This window comes from Cetorhinus maximus, chromosome 10, assembly GCF_964194155.1.
Source record: "Cetorhinus maximus chromosome 10, sCetMax3.hap1.1, whole genome shotgun sequence".
In the NCBI taxonomy this organism is placed as follows: Eukaryota; Metazoa; Chordata; class Chondrichthyes; order Lamniformes; family Cetorhinidae; genus Cetorhinus; species Cetorhinus maximus.
The window spans coordinates 21,836,921-21,855,161 of record NC_135888.1 but is presented as its reverse complement, the minus strand read 5'-3'; the positions used below and the strand labels follow the sequence as shown (position 1 = coordinate 21,855,161).

General features: G+C 42.9%; 1 protein-coding gene across 1 annotated transcript; it reads left to right on the top strand.

The window, feature by feature from the left end:
- The first annotated feature begins 1,247 nt into the window (after positions 1 to 1,247).
- On the top strand, positions 1,248 to 13,469 carry LOC144685212 (uncharacterized). Its single transcript, XM_078549643.1, has 3 exons — positions 1,248 to 1,744; positions 7,296 to 7,511; positions 13,327 to 13,469. Exons 1-3 carry the CDS (start codon positions 1,324 to 1,326, stop codon positions 13,461 to 13,463), a joined length of 774 nt encoding a protein of 257 aa, XP_078405769.1. The 5' UTR covers positions 1,248 to 1,323; the 3' UTR covers positions 13,464 to 13,469.
- The last annotated feature ends 4,772 nt before the right edge of the window (positions 13,470 to 18,241 follow it).

The window sequence follows — 18,241 nt, the reverse complement described above, 5'->3', positions numbered from 1 at the left end:
TCCCTCTACCTAGCAACAGTTTGAGAGTAAGCCAGTCTGTACCCAACATAGGCGTCATATTTGACCCTAAGATGAGCTTCCGACCACGTATTTGTGCCATCATCAAAACTGCCCCGTTCCACCTCCATACGTAACATCGCCCGACTTCACCCTTTTAGCTCATCTACGGCTGAAACCCTCATTCATGTCTTTGTTACCTCTAGACTGACAATGTTTTCCAATAAGTTCCTCATTGTGATGTTAGGCTGACTGACCTGTGGTTTCCTGGGTTATCTCTCTGCCCTTTCTCATCAGCCTTGTTTCCTGGGTTAAATGGGCGGAATGAAGTGATAGTCAAGTCTATTAGGTAACAGTTTGCAAAGGAAGTCACAGTGCTGGCTTGGTTTTGAGAAAACTACAAGTTACACTTACACAGCAACCTATAGCATACTAAAACATCCCTAGTCGCTTCAGAGGAGTGTTTTCAAACTTTGGACACTGAGCCACTTAAGGAGATATTAGGTCAGATGACCGAAAGCATGGTCAAACAGAGTGTCTTAGAGGAGGAAAGTGAGGTAGAGAGCGGAGAGGTATAGAGAGGGAATTCCAGAGTTCCAGGGCTTTGACCACCAATGATGAAGTGATTAAAATCAGGAATGCTAAGAGGCCAGAATTGGAGGAGCTCAGAGACCTCTGAATGTTGTAAGAACATAACATAAGATAAATGGGAACAGGAGTAGGTCATTCAGCCCTTCGAGCCTGCTCCGCCATTCAATGAGGTCATGGCTGATCTTACACCTCAGCACCATTTTCCTGCATTATCCCTCGAGGTTTTTAATATGTAAAAATCTATCGGCCTCAGTCTTGAACATACTCAACGACTGAACCTCCGCTGCCCTCTGGGGCAGAGAATTCCAAAGATTCCCCCTGAGTGAAGAAATTGCACCCTATCTCAATCCTAAACGACCTGCCCCTTATTCCGAGACTGTGTCCCCTGGTTCTAGACCACCCCCCCCCAACCCCCGCCAGGGGCAAAGGCCAAAAAGGTTTAAGAGCGGGGGGGAGAGGGAGAGGCCAGGGAGGGATTTGAAAATGAGGGCGAGAATTTTGAAAATTGAGGCGTTACCTGACCAGGAGTTATTGTAAAGGAGAGGAGGGAGAGTAAAACAGTCTGCACCAATCAGACAAGGGAGCTTGTGCCACCCCCATGAGTTAATTTAGCAACTGAGGCTTTAGTACCAATGAACTACTGCAAACAGTTTCTCTTCAGTTGCCGGCTTCAAGTACAATTCTCACTCTGATGATACTTCAACACGCAGTCAGAGTGAGGAATTCCTCTCCGAGATGCCAAGTGTTGGGACTGTCAGCTGGATGTGCCTGCTGGTGATATTATGGCCTTCTCTCTCTTTCTCCCAGAAAACCGAGTGCATTAAGATGAACCCCTGCAAATGTATAATGGAGGATGGATCAGGGGTGATTAATCTGGCAGCAATGGGGGACTCTGATGGATTTCTGGAGAGGAATAAACCATTAAGCAGTTCAAGCAGGGAACCTGATCCTGATACTTTGTACTCATTTAGTCCTTGTTTTCCATTTAGTGAACCTGTTGAATTTGCCTTTGAGTGTTTGGACGTGGCAGTTTGTCTTGTTATCAGACACCAGACCCAGAACGGGGAGATTGTGGATTTTCTCAACTTTGGAAGACACGAGTATAACGAGTTCAGCTATGACAACAATTCGCAAACACTCGCTGTCACCTACCCTGGTAAGAATTCTTTTCCACTTGTCCTTAGAAACCTGAGCACAGAGCTAAGTTATCGGTCAGAGGTAAAAAGACTAGCAGATAAAAAGCTGGATGGGCTGACAAGTCTCCTCTTGTTCCTAAATGAGCAAGTTTGAGTCGGCTTTTAAAGATGTTAAATTGAAGGCGGAATGAGGGTACTGAAGGAATTTGGGTGTTTTAAGTTGTTGAGAAAGAAAGGTTTATTCTGGAGAGACAATCCAATGAGTAAGGATGTATGTTATGACCGAGCAGCTGATAACGCTGAGCTATTTAAAAAAAAATCCCAGAGGGAAACTTTAAACAACTGTCATAACCTATAATTTTAAGTCTTACGTTTGAGATACAACTCTAAATTCAGGAATCAGACCACCAGTTCTCGAGAGGTTTTACATTAAGCTAAATGAAACATTTTATTAATTTACGCAATTTACTACAAATTACGATGATCATAACTTTTAACAAATTCCCAAACTAATCTCCATTAAGGCAACAGCAACCCATAGACTTAACCAAACACCAGGCAAAGCATTTTCACCTTACGAATTCAAAATAAGGTTCTTTTGGAGGCTTACAGCTGCTTTTGATCTCACATTGCCTCTGCTCGAAATACACAAAACTATTGAAGTTATAATAGCACAGCCCACTGAATGTAAATTCTCATTGTATCACCAGTCTCTTCTAACAATAAAACTCCTTTCATAGTACCAATTTTATTAGCAATATAAACATATTGCTTGCTATCTGCTAGCTAGGTAGTGGTTTTCACCCCACTTCTTGAATGTTCTATTCAAAATATGCAAATGCACTCTACCTCTCCGTTTAAATCTCAAAACTAGTATGCATCAAAGCACCCAGACTAGCTGGTTTTATTCCAATTAAGACACACCCACAGACTAAACCTCTATTTTAAAAGAAAAATCTTTTCCAATAATATGATGTACATTAATAGCTTCATGACAATGTAGCAAAGGAGAGCAGCTTATGAGGAAGCAGAAAGAAAAGTCTCAGGAACCAGTGTTCATTGTGTTATCTCTAAAATGTGACAAGAAAAATAGAAGGAGGCGTGAAACTCTGGAATTCTCATCTTACAACTCTCTATGTCTCTTCCTTCCTTTAAACCTACCCCCTTGACCAAACTTTCTGTTAATTGTCCTAAAACCTCCTTATATGACTCAGCGACAAATTTTGTTTGATAACATTTCTGTAAAGCACCTTGGGACATTTTACTATGTTAAAGGTGCTATGTAAATGCAAATTGTTATTAAATGATTCGCTTCTATCTGAAAGATAGACTTTACCTTTTAAATGCTAAATTTCTAGTTTTTTGTGAAACTCATCAACCTGAATGTTCTTATTTTTTACGGGTGGGACTTTGTTATGATGGAAGAGTTTTATTGGATAATTTCAGAGGGCAATTGTTATGGCACAGCTGATGGTAAAGGCCGAATTGTTCAAATTCCAGAGAGAAATTTGAGACAACTGCCACAACTATTTTTTGCAATTTGTATCTTTCAAGATGAGGGCTTTGAATTAAGACCACCGAGCCTTATACGTTTTTACAAAACTAAATTAAACATTTATTAATAAGAGAAATGATTTTAAGCACATATATATGTCTATATATATATATATATAAACAGCCCGCTCGGACGGCCCGCTTCTACCTCCTACCCAAAATCCACAAACAGAACTGTCCTGGCAGACCGATCGTGTCAGCCTGTTCCTGTCCCACGGAACTCATTTCTCGTTATCTTGACTCCCTTCTCTCTCCCCTTGTCCAGTCCCTTCCCACCTACATCCGTGATTCCTCTGACACCTTACGTCACATCAACAATTTCCAGTTCCCTGGCCCCAACCACTTCCTCTTCACCATGGATGTCCAATCCCTCTACACCTCCATCCCCCACCAGGATGGTCTGAGGGCCCTTAGCTTCTTCCTTGAACAGAGGCCCCAACAATCCCCATCCACCACTACTCTCCTCCGTCTGGCTGAACTTGTTCTCACACTGAACAATTTCTCCTTTAACTCCTCTCACTTCCTCCAAATAAAAGGTGTGGCTATGGGTACCCGCATGGGCCCCAGCTATGCCTGTCTCTTTATGGGGTATGTGGAACATTCCTTGTTCCGGTCCTACTCCGGCCCCCTCCCACAACTCTTTCTCCGGTACACCGATGATTACTTTGGTGCTGCTTCATGCTCTCGTCGGGACCTGGAAAAATTTATTAATTTTGCTTCCAATCTCCACCCCTCCATCATTTTCACATGGTCCATCTCTGACACTTCTCTTCCCTTCCTTGACCTCTCTGTCTCAATTTCTGATGATAGACTGTCCACCAATATCCATTACAAGCCTACCGACTCCCACAGCTACCTCGACTACAGCTCCTCACACCTCGCTTCCTGTAAAGACTCCATCCCATTCTCTCAGTTCCTTCACCTCCGTTGCATCTGTTCTGATGACGCTACCTTCAAAAACAGCTCCTCTGACATGTCCTCCTTCTTCCTTAACCAAGGTTTTCCATCCACGGTCGTTGACAGGGCCCTCAACCGTGTCCGGCCCATATCCCGCGCATCCTCCCTCACACCTTCTCCTCCTTCCCAGAAACATGATAGAGTCCCCCTTGTCCTCACTTATCACCCCACCAGCCTCCGCATTCAAAGGATCATCCTCCGCCATTTTCGCCAACTCCAGCATGATGCCACCACCAAACACATCTTCCCTTCACCCCCCCTGACGGCATTCCGTAGGGATCGTTCCCTCCGGGTCCACTCCTCCATCACCCCCTACTCCTCAACCCCCACCTATGGCACCTCCCCATGCCCACGCAGAAGATGCAACACCTGCCCCTTCACTTCCTCTCTCCTCACCGTCCAAGGGCCCAAACACTCCTTTCAAGTGAAGCAGCATTTCCCTTGCATTTCCCCTAACTTAGTCTACTGCATTCGTTGCTCCCAATGCGGTCTCCTCTACATTGGAGAGACCAAACACAAACTGGGCGACAGTTTTGCAGAACACCTGCGGTCTGTCCGCAAGAAAGACCCAAACCTCCCTGTCGCTTGCTATTTTAACACTCCACCCTGTTCTCTTGCCCACATGTCTGTCCTTGGCTTGCTGCATTGTTCCAGTGAAGCCCAACGCAAACTGGAGGAACAGCACCTCATCTTCCAACTAGGCACTTTACAGCCTTCCGGGCTGAATATTGAATTCAACAACTTTAGATCTTAAACTCCCCCTCCCCCCATCCCCACCCCGTTTCTCCCCCCCCCCCTTTTTTTTTCAATAATTTATATAGATTCTTCTTTCCCCACCTATTTCCATTATTTTTAAATCTAAAACTAAAACCTTGTTAGTCTTTCCACCCCACCCCCACTAGAGCTGTACTTTGAGTGTCCTGTCTTCCATTCTTAATTAGCACTTTTCTTAGACAAATATCACCACCTTCAACACCTCTTTGATCCTTTTGTCTGTGACATCTTTTGATTATCTGCTCCTATCACTGCTTGCTTATCCCCACAATCACCACACCCTCAACTTCTCTCTCTCCCCCCGCCCCCCCACCTTAAACCAGCTTATATTTCACCCCTCTCCTAACTATGCTTCAGTTCTGCCGAAGGGCCGTGAAAGCTCGAAACGTTAACTGATTTCTTCTCCACCGATGCTGCCAGACCTGCTGAGTTTTTCCAGGTAATTCTGTTTTTGTTTTATATATGTCTATAAATTGTTACTATAATAACTTCTAAATCCCCTAATTAATCTGACTTCCTGTCACACCTCCGTTAAGGCAACAGTAAGACACATAGATTTTATAAGTCCCAGGCAAAGAAACATGATACCCTGAACAATCCAATTCAAAGTGAGTTTTCTTAACTTCAGTTCGCTGTAAACAGCAGCTTGAGGCGTAGATGCTGAAGGCTTTTCACACTTGTTAGATCTTAAGATGCCTGCCTTTATACACAGCCTCCTCTCCTTTATATATATTTTCCCCTTTGAATGCAAATTCCCATTGTTTCACTATGTCTTTGGACTTTATCTCCTTGCTCATAAAAAATTATCATAATACCAATTTTACCAGTAGTCTTTGGGAAAAATAAACACACTATTTCTTAAATTCTGCTGGTTAGGTGTAATATTTCACTCCCTCTTTTGAATTCAAGCTAGTCTAGTTTATTTAAAAATGCAAAGGTCCTTTTGCACCTTATGTTCTAAGCTTCCCCCATGTTTACCGGCTTAATATCTCATACCTAGCTCATCTTCTAATACATCAAAGCCTTCAGACCAGCTGCCTTTAATCCAATTAAGCCTCACACAAACACATATACCACTATATTACAATAAATTCTAATAACATTATTATATCTTCCTGACAGCAATTAAGAGACAATAATTTTTTATTTATTCTTTCTTGGGATGTGGGCATCACTGGCAGGCCCAGCATTCACTGCCTATCCCTAATTGCCCTTGAACTGAGTGGTTTGCTCGGCCATTTCAGAGGGTAGTTAAGAGTCAGCCACGTTGTTGTGGGTCTGGAGTCACATGTAGGACATATACCACATTCCTGAAGGACATTAGTGAACCAGGTGAATTTTTACAACAATCACCATGATTGAAACTAACTTTTATTATTATTGAATTTAAATTCCACCAGCTGCCATGGTGGGATTTGAACCCATGTCCCCACAGCATTAGCCTGGGCCTCTGGATTACTAGTCCAGTGACATTACCATTGCACCACTATCTACCCCACATTAAGCAGACCCATCTTCTCCAGGCAACATGGGATGGGTAATAACTGCTGGCCTTACCAATGACACTCACAGCCACAAAATGATTATTTTTTTAAAAAGTTCGGTTTTTGCAAATTTTAGAAAAATATTATTAGCAAATTAGAACAGTTTGAAAGACTTCATCTGTCCCTGCTGATTGTAGAAACTGGCAGCTATGGAGCCCTGAATCCTGCAGGCAGTGTGTGTATGGAAGGGCAAGGGTGAACACAGGCATTCTGGGAGGAGGGTGAGTGCAGCCGCTATTGGTGTGGAGGGGAGGGCATTGGGGGCAGAGATGGGGTGGTGGAGGGTAAATGCAGCCACGCTGGTTGTTGAGGGTCGGGTTTAACAGGTGCTTTGCTTGTTCATTCTGGGGCCTGGTTGAAAACCTTAAACACATCGCACTCACAGGTAATGAACCAAGTTCACGCTACACTTACTAAAATCTTCCACTGCCTCCCATTATGACCAGAACCATACACCCTCAATTAGGCAGCAAATAAAATGCCCAGTCCCCATGTGGCTCTTGGTCGTATTTTAAAGTTCAATTTTGTGCTTACCAAGCCATTCAATAATGCAGTTCTTACCATTTTTGTCACCTGTCCTATTATCTCTATGTGACACAGTATTAAATTGTGTCTGATATTGCTCCTGTGAAGTGCCTTGGGTGGTTTCATCATTATAGGGACTATATAAATACAAGCTGTGGTTGTCATTCCCTCCCAGCTCTTACACATTTTCATTCTTTTCTTCTCTGTTATTTTGCAGCATCTCACAGCAGCCCGCTGCATACAGTGGTTCGGTTTAACTGCAGTGCCAGTCACTCAGTGGTTCTATCGCGCAATGCAGAAAATCCCAACCTGTTACAGATTTCTGTCGACAGTCCTTGTGCCTGTCCCAATGGCTGCAAACCTCAGGATGTGGGTCCAGGAACCATCATCTTAATAGTGTTCAGCATAACTGTCACAGCCTACTTCTTGTTTGGTGAGTGAAACAACTTGCACTTAAATAGCTCCTCTAACCAAGGGGGGTGGGGGTGTTAGTTCCTAGGTACCTCATGACATTGTCAGAAACATGAATGCTAAAGGGCACATTGGTGGGAGTGTGCAGAAGGTTGGTCAAAAAGGGTTTTAAGTAGGGTCTTACAGGAGAGAAAGGAGGAGAGGCTAAGGGAGGGAATTGCAGAAAATGGGGACTAGATTCTGAAGGTACGGGCACCAATGGTGGGGTGAAGGAAGCCAACTTGCCCAGCATCGAGGCACTAATCACTCAAAACCAGCTCTACTGGGTGGGGCTTGTTGTTCGTATGCCTGACATCAGACTCTTGAAGCAAATGCTCTACTTGGAACTCGGTAGTGGCAGGAGTCTCCCAGGAGGACAGCAGAAACGCTCTAGGGGTGTCTCACAGCGTCCCTGAAGAGATCAAATGCTCCCCCTGACTCATGAGAGACCCTGGCTTGTGACTGACCAAGGTGGAGAAGGCTGATTCGGGAAGGCACCGAACACATGAGAGGAACGTCAGGAATGTGCTGAGGTGAAGTCGAGGCATTGGAAGGAGGGCACAAACCTCTAAACAACCCATCTACCCAACGCTTTAAGGACACCTGCCCCACATGTGGCAGAGTCTGCAGATTGCACATTAGATTTATCAGCTCTCTCAGAACCCATCGAGCCGGAGTGGGAGAAAGTCAACCTCGATCCTGAGGGACTGCCTAAGGAGGAGGAGGTAGGGCAGTGGGACGCATAAGAGAGCAGAGTTAGAGAAATGGACAGTTTGGTGCGGTTTATAGGGCTGGAGGGGATTTGAGAGATAGGGAGGAGCAAGGCCATGGAGGAACTTGGACACAAGAATGAGAATTTTAAATGAGAAGTTCCAGGAATTAATACAGGACAACAAGGGAAAGATGAAAAGGGAAAAGCAAAATACTGCGGATGCTGGAAATCTGAAATAAAAACAAAAAGTGCTGGGAAAACTCAGCAGGTCGGGCAGCATCTGTGGAGAGAGAAATGGGGTTAACGTTTCGAGTCCAATATGACTCTTCTTTGGAAAGGTGATAAGATGATGTGTAACTAGGACTACCCAAAGTCTTTGTATCTGAGTCAGAGCTGCAAACCCACTCCAGAGACTTGACCACATAATCCAGGCTGCCATTTCCAGCAGTACTGAGGGAGTGTTACACTGTTAAGGGGTGCCAACTTTCAGTTGAGACGTTTAACTGAGGCCCTGCCTGCCCTCTCAGGTGGATGTAAAAATGTCCCATGCCACTATTTTGAAGAGCAAGGGTGTCATCCTGGTGCCCTGGCCAATTTTTATCCCTCGAACATCTCTCTCTCTTCAGGTACCATGTCCCAAGAGGATGTTGGTGACCATGGACTTCCATTTTTAACTTATGTTGGCCCATGATTATGCTCGACAAGGTACTGCAGTGGTTTGCCTTTTCCTTTTGTAGTATGGCTGACCAAGAAACTCTCCTGCTCTTACTGCCTGCTTCATATTGGAAGGATTCACAGGGTTGATAATCAACCTGTTTGGCCACGTTATGAATGCACTTTCCATGGGCATCAAGTCTTGCAGGTGGACTCGAACCCAGAGCTTATGGCTAAAAGGCAGGGCTGCTACCCGCTGAGCCACAAGACCTCCCCCAGATAATATCACTTAAAACAAAACAGATTATCTGTTCATTACTGCATTGCTGTCTGTGGGATCTTGCTGTGCACAAATCGGCTGTCATCTTTCCTACAATGCAACAGGGACAGTATTTCATTAGCTGTAAAGTGTTTTGGGACATCCTGTGATTGTGAAAGGTGCTGGATAAATGCAAATCTGTCTTTTTGTCCACAGAAGAGCAGGCGAATACTCAATGTCCTAGCCGACATTTTCCCCTTAAAATCACAGACAGACGAGCTGATCATTTGTCATATTGCTGTGATGATCAGTTTTCCATTTTGGAAGCTGGCGAGGGCGCTGGTTCTTCAGAGGAGTGCAGTCAGAGCCAAGTTTGTGACACCACGAGTGGCTCGGCTATGCAGGAGGGGAGGAAGAAGAAAGGAAGAGCAATAATTACAGGGGATTAATTGGTTAGGGGAACAGACAGGTGTTCCTGTGGCCGTAGACGTGACTCCAGGCTGTTATGTTGCCTCCCTGGTGCCAGGGTCATAGAGCGGTTGCAGGACATTCTTCTGGGGGAGGGTGAACAGCCAGAGGTCATGGTCCACATTGGTACCAATGACTTAGGTAGGAAGGGGATGTGGTCCTACAATCAGTATTCAGGGAGCTGGGTAGAAAACTAGCAAGCAGGACCTCAAATGTAATCTCCGGATTACTCCCAGTACATACAGGAATAGGAGGATAAGGCAGGTGAATGTGTGGCTGGAAAGATGGTGCAGGAGGGAGGGCTTTAGGTTCCTGGGACAGGCTCTGGGGGAGATGGCACCTGTACAAGCTGGACAGGTTACACCTGAACAGAACTGGGACTGAGTTCCTCGTGGGGCGTTTTGCTAATGCTGTTCGGAGGGCTTTAAACTAACTCGGCAGGGGTGTGGAAATCAGGAGAGAATATTAGAGAGGAATACCAGGGTGCACAAAATGCTAGGAGAGACATAACTTACTAGTTTCTAGTATAGTGTTAATAGGTGGAGTTAGGGTGAGGGAGAAAGTAACAAAATCTAAATCAGGGTTACTATGCATGTATGTGAATGTACAGAGTATAGTAAATAAGATTGGGGAGTTACAGGCGCAGAAAGAGGTTGTCACAGAGGGTTCAAGGGCAGAATCTATTTGGCTAGAGCTAAGGAACAAAAAGGGTGCAATTACATTGCTCGGTGTAGTCTACAGACCACCAACTAGTGAGAAGGATGTAGCAGAACAAATCTGCAGGGAAATTGCAGAGAGATGCAAGCATTATAGAGTAGTTATAATGGGGGAATTTAATTACCCGAATGTAGACTGGGACAGTGGTAGTGTAAAGGGTGGAGAGGAGCAAAAGTTCCTAGATTGTGTTCAGGAAAATTTTCTACAGCAGTATGTGTCCAATCCAACAAGAAAAGACACACTGTTGGATCTGGTTCTTGGAAATGAGGTGGGCCAAGTAGATCAAGTGTCAGTGGGGAAACATTTAGGAGACAGTGATCATTGTATTGTGTGTTTTAGGATGATGATAGAAAAGGACGATAGGCAATCCAATTGTGTGTTTTAGGATGATGATAGAAAAGGACGAGAGCAGACTTCAATGGGGCAAGAACAGAGCTGGGCCAGATAGACTGGAATGAAAGATTGGTGGGAAAAACTGTAGCTGAACAATGTGCTACCTTCAAAAAAATAATCGGCTTAGGCACAGTCAAGGTATATTCCATTGAAAGGGAAAGGTAGGGTAAACAAATCCAGAGCTCCCTGGATGAAAAAGGAAATAGAAATTAAGATAAAGAAGAACAAGTGTGCTTACGACAGGTGTCAGGTAGAGAATACAATTGAGAACCAAGAGGAATGCAGAAAGCTCCGAGGAGAGGTGAAAAAGCATATTAGAGAAGCGAAGAGGGATTATGAGAAAATACTGGCAGCCAATATAAAGGGGAATCCAAAAGTCTTCTACAGGCATATAAATAGTAAAAGGGTGGTTAAAGGAGAAATAGGGCCGATTAGGGACCTAAAAGGGAATTTACACATTGACAAAGGGGCCATGGCTGAGGTATTAAATGAATATTTTGCATCTGTCTTTAGCAAGGAGGTAGATGCTACCCAGGCCATGGTGACAGACAAGGAAGCTCTGTCACTAGAAGGGTTCAAAATTGATAAGGAGGAAGTGTTGAATAGACTGTCTGTACTTAAAGTTGACAAGGCACTGGGACCAGACAAGGTGCATCCAAGGACATTGAAGGAAGTGAGAGTAGAAATTGCAGGGGCACTGGCCATAATTTTTCACTCTTCCCTAGACTAGGGAAGTGCGAGAGGACTGGAGAATTGCAAACATTACGCCCTTGTTCAAAAAAGGTTATAAGGATAAGCCCAGCAATTACAGACTAGTCAGTTTTTCAGTGGTGGGCAAGGCTCTAGAAACAATTATTTGGGATAGAATTAGTAGTCACATGGAAAAATACGGGTTGATGAGGAAGAGCCAGCATGGATTTCTAAAGGGGAAATCGTGTTTCACTGAATTGGAGTTTTTTGAAAAGGTCGATGAGGGTAATGCTGTTGATGTGGTGTACATGGACTTTCAAAAGGCATTTGATACAGTGTCACACAACAGACTTGAGAGAAAAGTTATTGCTCATTGGAATAAAAGGGACAGTAGCAATGTGGATACAAGATTTGCTGAAAAATAGGAAGCAGAGAGTAACGGTCAATGGATATTTTTCGGGCTGGAGGAAGGTTTGTAGTGGAGCTCCCCAGGGATTAGCATTGGGACCCTTGCTTTTCCTGATATATATTAATGATCTTGATGTGCAGGGGACAATTTAAAAGTTTGCAGATGATACAAAGCTTGATAGTGTTGTAAACTGCAAGGAGGACAGTGTAGAACTTCAAAAGGACATAGACAAGTTGGTGGAGTGGGCAGATAGGTGGCAAATGACGCTCAATGCAGAGAAGTGTGAGGTGATGCATTTTGGTAGGAAGAACATGAACAGACAATATAAAGTAAGGAATGAAATTCTGAAGGGGCTGCAGGAGCAGAAAGACCTGAATGTATATGTGCATAGATCATTGAAGGTGGCTGGACAGGTGGAGAGAGCAGTTAAAGCAGCATATAGTATCCTGGGCTTTATTAATAGGGGCATAGAGCACAAGAGCAAGGAGGTTATGCTGAATTTATATAAGACACTCGTTAGACCACAGCTGGAGTATTGTGTACAGTTCTGGGCACCACATTATAGGAATGATGTGAACACATTGGACAGAGTGCAGAAGAGGTTTACAAGAATGGTTCCAGGGTGAGAAACTTTAGTTACGAAGTTAGATTGGCAAGGTTGGGACTGTTCTCCCTAGGGAGAAGGCAGCTAAAATGAGATTTGATAGAGAAGTTCAAAATCATGAGGGGGCTGGACAGTGTAGATAGGGAGAAGCTGTTCCTGCTCATAAAGATATCAAGAATGAGAGGGCACAGACTTAAAGTGATTTGCGAAAGAAGCAAATGTGACGTGAGAAAATTTTTTTTCACACATTGAGTGGTTTGGGTCTGGAATGCACTGCCTGGAAGTGTGGTGGAGGCAGGTTCAATCGAGGCATTCAAGAGGGCATTAGATAATTATTTGAATAGAAACAATTTGCAGGGGTACAGGGAAAAGGCAGGGCAATGGTACTAGGTCATAATACTCATTTAGAGAGCTGGTGCTGACACAACGGGCCGAGTGGCCTCCTTCTGTGCTGTTAAAATTCTGAGATTCTGTTTGTGGGACCTGGCTATGCTCAAATTGACTGCAGCATTTCCTACATTACAACAGTGACTACACTTTAGAATTACTTCATTGGTTGTAAAGCGTTGGTTTGTGTGTCTTAAAAGGAGACAGGGTGAATCAAGTTGGTCTATTTAAGTTTAAATCCTGCTGAACCACGTCACCAAGATTAGCAGTTCCCCCCCCCCCCCCCCCCCCACCAAATCAACGTGCCTTCTTCACTCTGCACTGACACTTAAAGACAAAAAATGTCTTTGGCTTTGAGATTTTCCAGCATGCGCAGCATTTTGCTTTTGGCTTTTTTTTAAAAACAAGTTGTGAATAGAATCTAAGGCCCTCCCTCATTAAACGAGTGTTTGTTAATGGGAACATTAGAGTGAGGAATCTGAAATCCCTCTGGTTGTTTTCTCAGGTTTATGCGCGCTCAATCCAGTCAGAACTCCCAACGGCATTGAAATCATTCCCAAAGAAAAGATATGGTGCAGTCTGTGTTACGCCTGTGTAGAAAGGAAAGGAAGAAAGCAGAGGAAGCATCAACAGCACAAATGAAGTACGAATGTGGAGACCTACAGTGAGGATGTGCTGTAAAATGTTCAGATTTCATTTCTCACACACATTAGGGATATTGTGCATAGAAACAGTACAAGTTTTATTTTGTAGTGGGGTTATTTTCCAAATCTGCTCTTCAATGCTCTCAATTTTTACCCTTAAAACACAAACCAAAGCCAGTTCTTCATGGATTGAAAGAAGCAGAACCAGACATTGAGTCATCGTATTTTACAGCACAGGAGGCTGCCATTCAACCCATCAAGGTTGCCAGTTCCCTGCAGAGCAATCCAGTCAGTCCCTGCAAGCTTATTTGTTTCAAGTGCCCATCTGATTTCCTTTTGAAGTCATCAACTGCCTGCTCATGAGGCTGCTGGAAGGGGAGAGAGTTCCTGGTCTCTGCGTAAAAAAATTCTTCCTCTCACTTCCCCCTGCATCTCTAGTCCAAAATTTTAAATCTGTGCCCCCTAGTCCTTTTGCCATCAGCTAATGGGAAGTGTTTTTCTTTATCTATCTTATCTAAGCCGGTCATAATTTTGAACACCTTTAAAATCATATCTCCCCTCAAACTCCTTTGTATGAACGAGAGCAACACCAGCCTTTCCAATCTAAGCTTGCAACTAAAACCCCCAGTCCGTGGAACCATTACATTGAGAATCACCAATCTTTTTTTGATTGGGGAGTCAAGGAAATACCGAGACCTCCAGGAACCTCCTGTAAATACTAACACACTTCCAGAGATTCCCAGCCCAGTCACTCAAGACAGGGATAATAGTATAGCAGTTATATCACTGGATTAAAAAGTTAGAGAATTGTCGCTCGGTAGTACAGAACTTGAATATTGCTGAAAAGAGACGTTGCCAAAATTTTTCACCTTCTACTCAAAAGGACAAATTCAAGAATGCCAAATTTCAAACAAGCTCAACAATTTATACAACAGGATAAAAGAGTTGTGATTGGTTGGTAAGTTGGCTCCGATTGACATGGAGACTTGCCAACCAATCAGCATCCTTTTTCTTTTTAGTATAAATTGAGATCTTTTGAAATTTGGCATTCTTGCATTTGTCGTGATGAAAGACAGGCAAAAAGCTTTGGCAACATGTCTCTTTTCAGCAATATCAGAGAATTCAAATCTCACTCTGGAAGTTTAAGAATTTAAATTCAGACTTTTTGTAAAAAGAGTATGATAGTACAATGATTATACATTATGTGACTAGCAATCCAGAGGTCCGGATACATAATCCAGAGAATTAGTTCAACAATCATGTTGAGCTAATGGCTTCCCGTGCCGTCTCATTCCACAAGACATGATTGGAAGTTTGCTATGAAGACTGACAGGTAGCATAACCTGCCAACACACACCATCTAGGAAAATTGTTTTGTTGAGCACTGCCATCAGCTCATGTACAACCTGGTTTATTACCAAGCTATACAGGTTAAGAAGGTCATAGGATCAAATCCGTCTCCTGTGCTGAATTAGCCAATCTCAGGAGTTGACAATTCTCCCCTGGCCTATAGAAATGAGGAAATCTTCCTGGGTTCCCATTACAGAATACTATCCAGATAACCCAACTAGTAAAATGCCAATGTTACATTAGTGACAGATTATTGACTTGCAAACTGGCACCACAGACAATGTGCCAGAACACACACCATGTAACCCTGCACAAAGAAGGACCACTTGGGCAAAGCATGAGAAAGTTACCAGGGGTCTCACGGAACCACAAGAGTCCAGAAAGGTGTAAAGGTCTGAACAATATCGAACAGGAAAAGATCCCTTGGGCTTATCCAGCCTGCCTCAATGGTGATAGGACGTGTCCCAAAACCATTTGTCTCCAGGGAGAGGCCAAAAAACAGAAAGACCCAAGTAACCGCGTTTAAAATAAGATTCTTCACGCTAAACACAAAATAACGTTTTTATTGTTAATACAGGTACCCAATATCATTTATTTCCCAGAAAACAGTATTACATGATACTGCTCCTATAGTTACACTTTAAAATATGAAACAAATAACCTTAATACAAATATCTTTTAACCAATTACAGTACATTGTGCATTCTAAACATATCTAAATGTTATACAATATTCCAGCTGATAAACATTTCTATAAATTCCACATCCTCTGGGCATTTTTTTTTAAGAAACCTGTACACCCACCTCCATTAAGATCACAAAAATAAGTGTCTAAATATATCATTCGAAATACATTCTGTAACACCTTTACTTTTAACAAAATCATAAAAATCTCTTGTCATCATTTAGCTTTAGTTCAGAGTTAGGTCATTTCAGAAAATGTTAAATCCATCTAAAGAAGTGCCTAATCTCCCAATGCATAGCTTCAAATCCCTTTCAGAAATATACAGATTTACTTAAGGCAAGTAGAGTGCCAGGGAGCCACACGTCATTTGCCCGAATGCAGCTGGTTAGGATCACTAATAATCGTTGTAATGAATGTGCTACCTGATCAGGTAATGGGTATATTGCCACCTTCAGCAGTCCTATGTGGGTTTATGCTGCTGGCATTTAATGAGCTGTTAGTTAAGAAAAATGAGCATCAAATATTTTCAAAATCAATCCAGATTTAAGGTGATGCTCCTCATTGGTTGGAACATCCAGAATCTACAAGGTTCTCTATAGCTCCCATATAAAGCAGGGAAATCTCAAAAAATATTTCAAAGGGAAATGCAAGCAACAATCTACCCAAGAAACAATTAAAAGAACATCGATAGTTAGCAATAAAAATGTCCCAGTGGTACCTAGGTGCTGGAATAAACCACCTATAACAGAGTTCACCCCTGGCTGTGGCAATGAACCTATGCTACTCCTTTAAACAGCCAGTGGGCCACCAGAACACATGATCAGTAGCAAGTACTTCATGGAGCACACAGCAAATTTCAATTTTCCTCTCATTTCCTGCTTGTTATGAAAGTGGAGTGTCCAGCACTGTCATTTTAAAGGTAACTAGCAAACTAGTTAGTTACCCAGTTAACTTAGGACGGCTTTAACAATATGGTTTCCCTACAGGAAATGGACTCTCTCTGTTTGGATTTAACTCTAGTCTCTCTCTGAATGCTCCCCCCCACCCCCATCTCCTCCCATTGATTCCATGCCAATGAAGTTGCAGAATCTCAACTCAAAAATATCTGCTTTTCAGTTTAAACCAGGACACACACCACATCTCTCTCACACAAACACACACTCCAGTTGTATGAATTAGTTGGAAACAAACGACAATCAAAATAAATCTTTGGAATGAAGTATGTGTTTACTTCTGGTTCTATGGCAGATTTTAGTCGCCTCAAAGATTCAAGTGCGAGATTCTGCAAATTCAGGTATTCACAACAGACAGCGAGTAAGCCCACAGGTCTCTTGTGCAATGGAAACATTTTCTAACCAGGCTTTCTGCTGCTCAATAAAGCAGCCTCTCATGGAATTGGGTTAAAGGCTTTAAGTTTGATTTGGTTTAAATATCATTTAAAGTTTATATTGTTTGACCTTCCCATCCAACTCCAATCCAATCAAAGATATACAACTAATGTAGCTGTGATCGATTTACCCATTATAAATGAACACACTGCAGGCTTCATATAACTGGTACAATTAACTGCAGGCACCACACATTTTAACATCCGGGAGTGACTGCATTCAATTGCTGCTGTAAAACCCTGAACTGATGATCCAGAAAAATCTTGCTTTGCTTATCAATATTTTTCCATCGGCTGTGGATATACCATGGGAACTAAAGCAGGGGTATCACAACATTTCAACTAATTATCTTTAACCTAACTGGGCAGAGATTGCCTTTGTCAGTGTGGCCAGATGGCACTCCATCATGCAAATGTCTTTAGTCAGAGGTTACAACAGTCCAATATAAACTCTCACACTAATACCGAAAAAAAAATGCTGCCTTTTAAAAAAGAAAATCGGAAACACGATTGACTCCAACGTGTAATATTCTAAACACATTTTCTAATGTCACACTGGGAGACGCCCATGCTTATGGGTCACCCTCCCACTGTGACAACACAGCACACAACCAGCCCGCTGGTTGTAAGCGCTATGATACATGGCAAAAAGAATCAAGACAATTCAGAAACAGCTTAAAAAAAAACACAGCTCCTACAACAGTGGTCAATATTGGACAGTTTTACAAATAAAAGCAATCACCAAATATTCTTTAAAATCTGTGATCAATATTTGATTGGCAGAAAAAGCTATTAAATATGACTTGGGGAAAAAAAAGCAGTGCACCTGAGCTCTAAAATGGATTAATTACTACAGTATTTTTATAATGAAATGGGTAAAGCAAACTCTCAAACCATGTCCAACAAAAGTGAGGTTCTTTCACTGCATTAGCAATATTTTGGGAACTCCAGTTTCCTGGGGTGATCCAGTCTCATTAGCAAGAAACCTCACGTATTAAGTCATAACTCAAAAGTCCTGCCTTTCCTTCAAAGTTACTAGTTTCACATGGTTCTGTGAGCAAATGCAACATAAAGGGTGGGGGTGCGGGAGATCGCTTTGCAAGTCCACTCTCATCAATTCCCCAGTTGGCAAGACCTCTGTCCTACTTAGCAAAGGACTTGGAGGTGGCTTGGTTGGTTGGTACTCGAATATTGCTATGCCATGGAGTGGCAGCGTAAGAGCCCACACAAGGGAGAAAAGGTACAAAGGTGAGGGCAGAGGCCTGGTAGTAGGTTACCTACCAGCTTCGCAACCAGGGAATGACATGAAAGCAGGAGAAAATTAAACTGGGATGCAGGGGAGAGTCATGGATAA

Coding starts and splice junctions, on each gene's coding strand:
- LOC144685212 (XM_078549643.1), top strand. CDS start 1,324: ATGCCAAGTGTTGGGACTGTCAGCTGGATGTGCCTGCTGGTGATATTA. Junction 1,745..7,295: donor ACTCGCTGTCACCTACCCTG/GTAAGAATTCTT, acceptor GTTATTTTGCAG/CATCTCACAGCAGCCCGCTG. Junction 7,512..13,326: donor CACAGCCTACTTCTTGTTTG/GTGAGTGAAACA, acceptor TTGTTTTCTCAG/GTTTATGCGCGCTCAATCCA.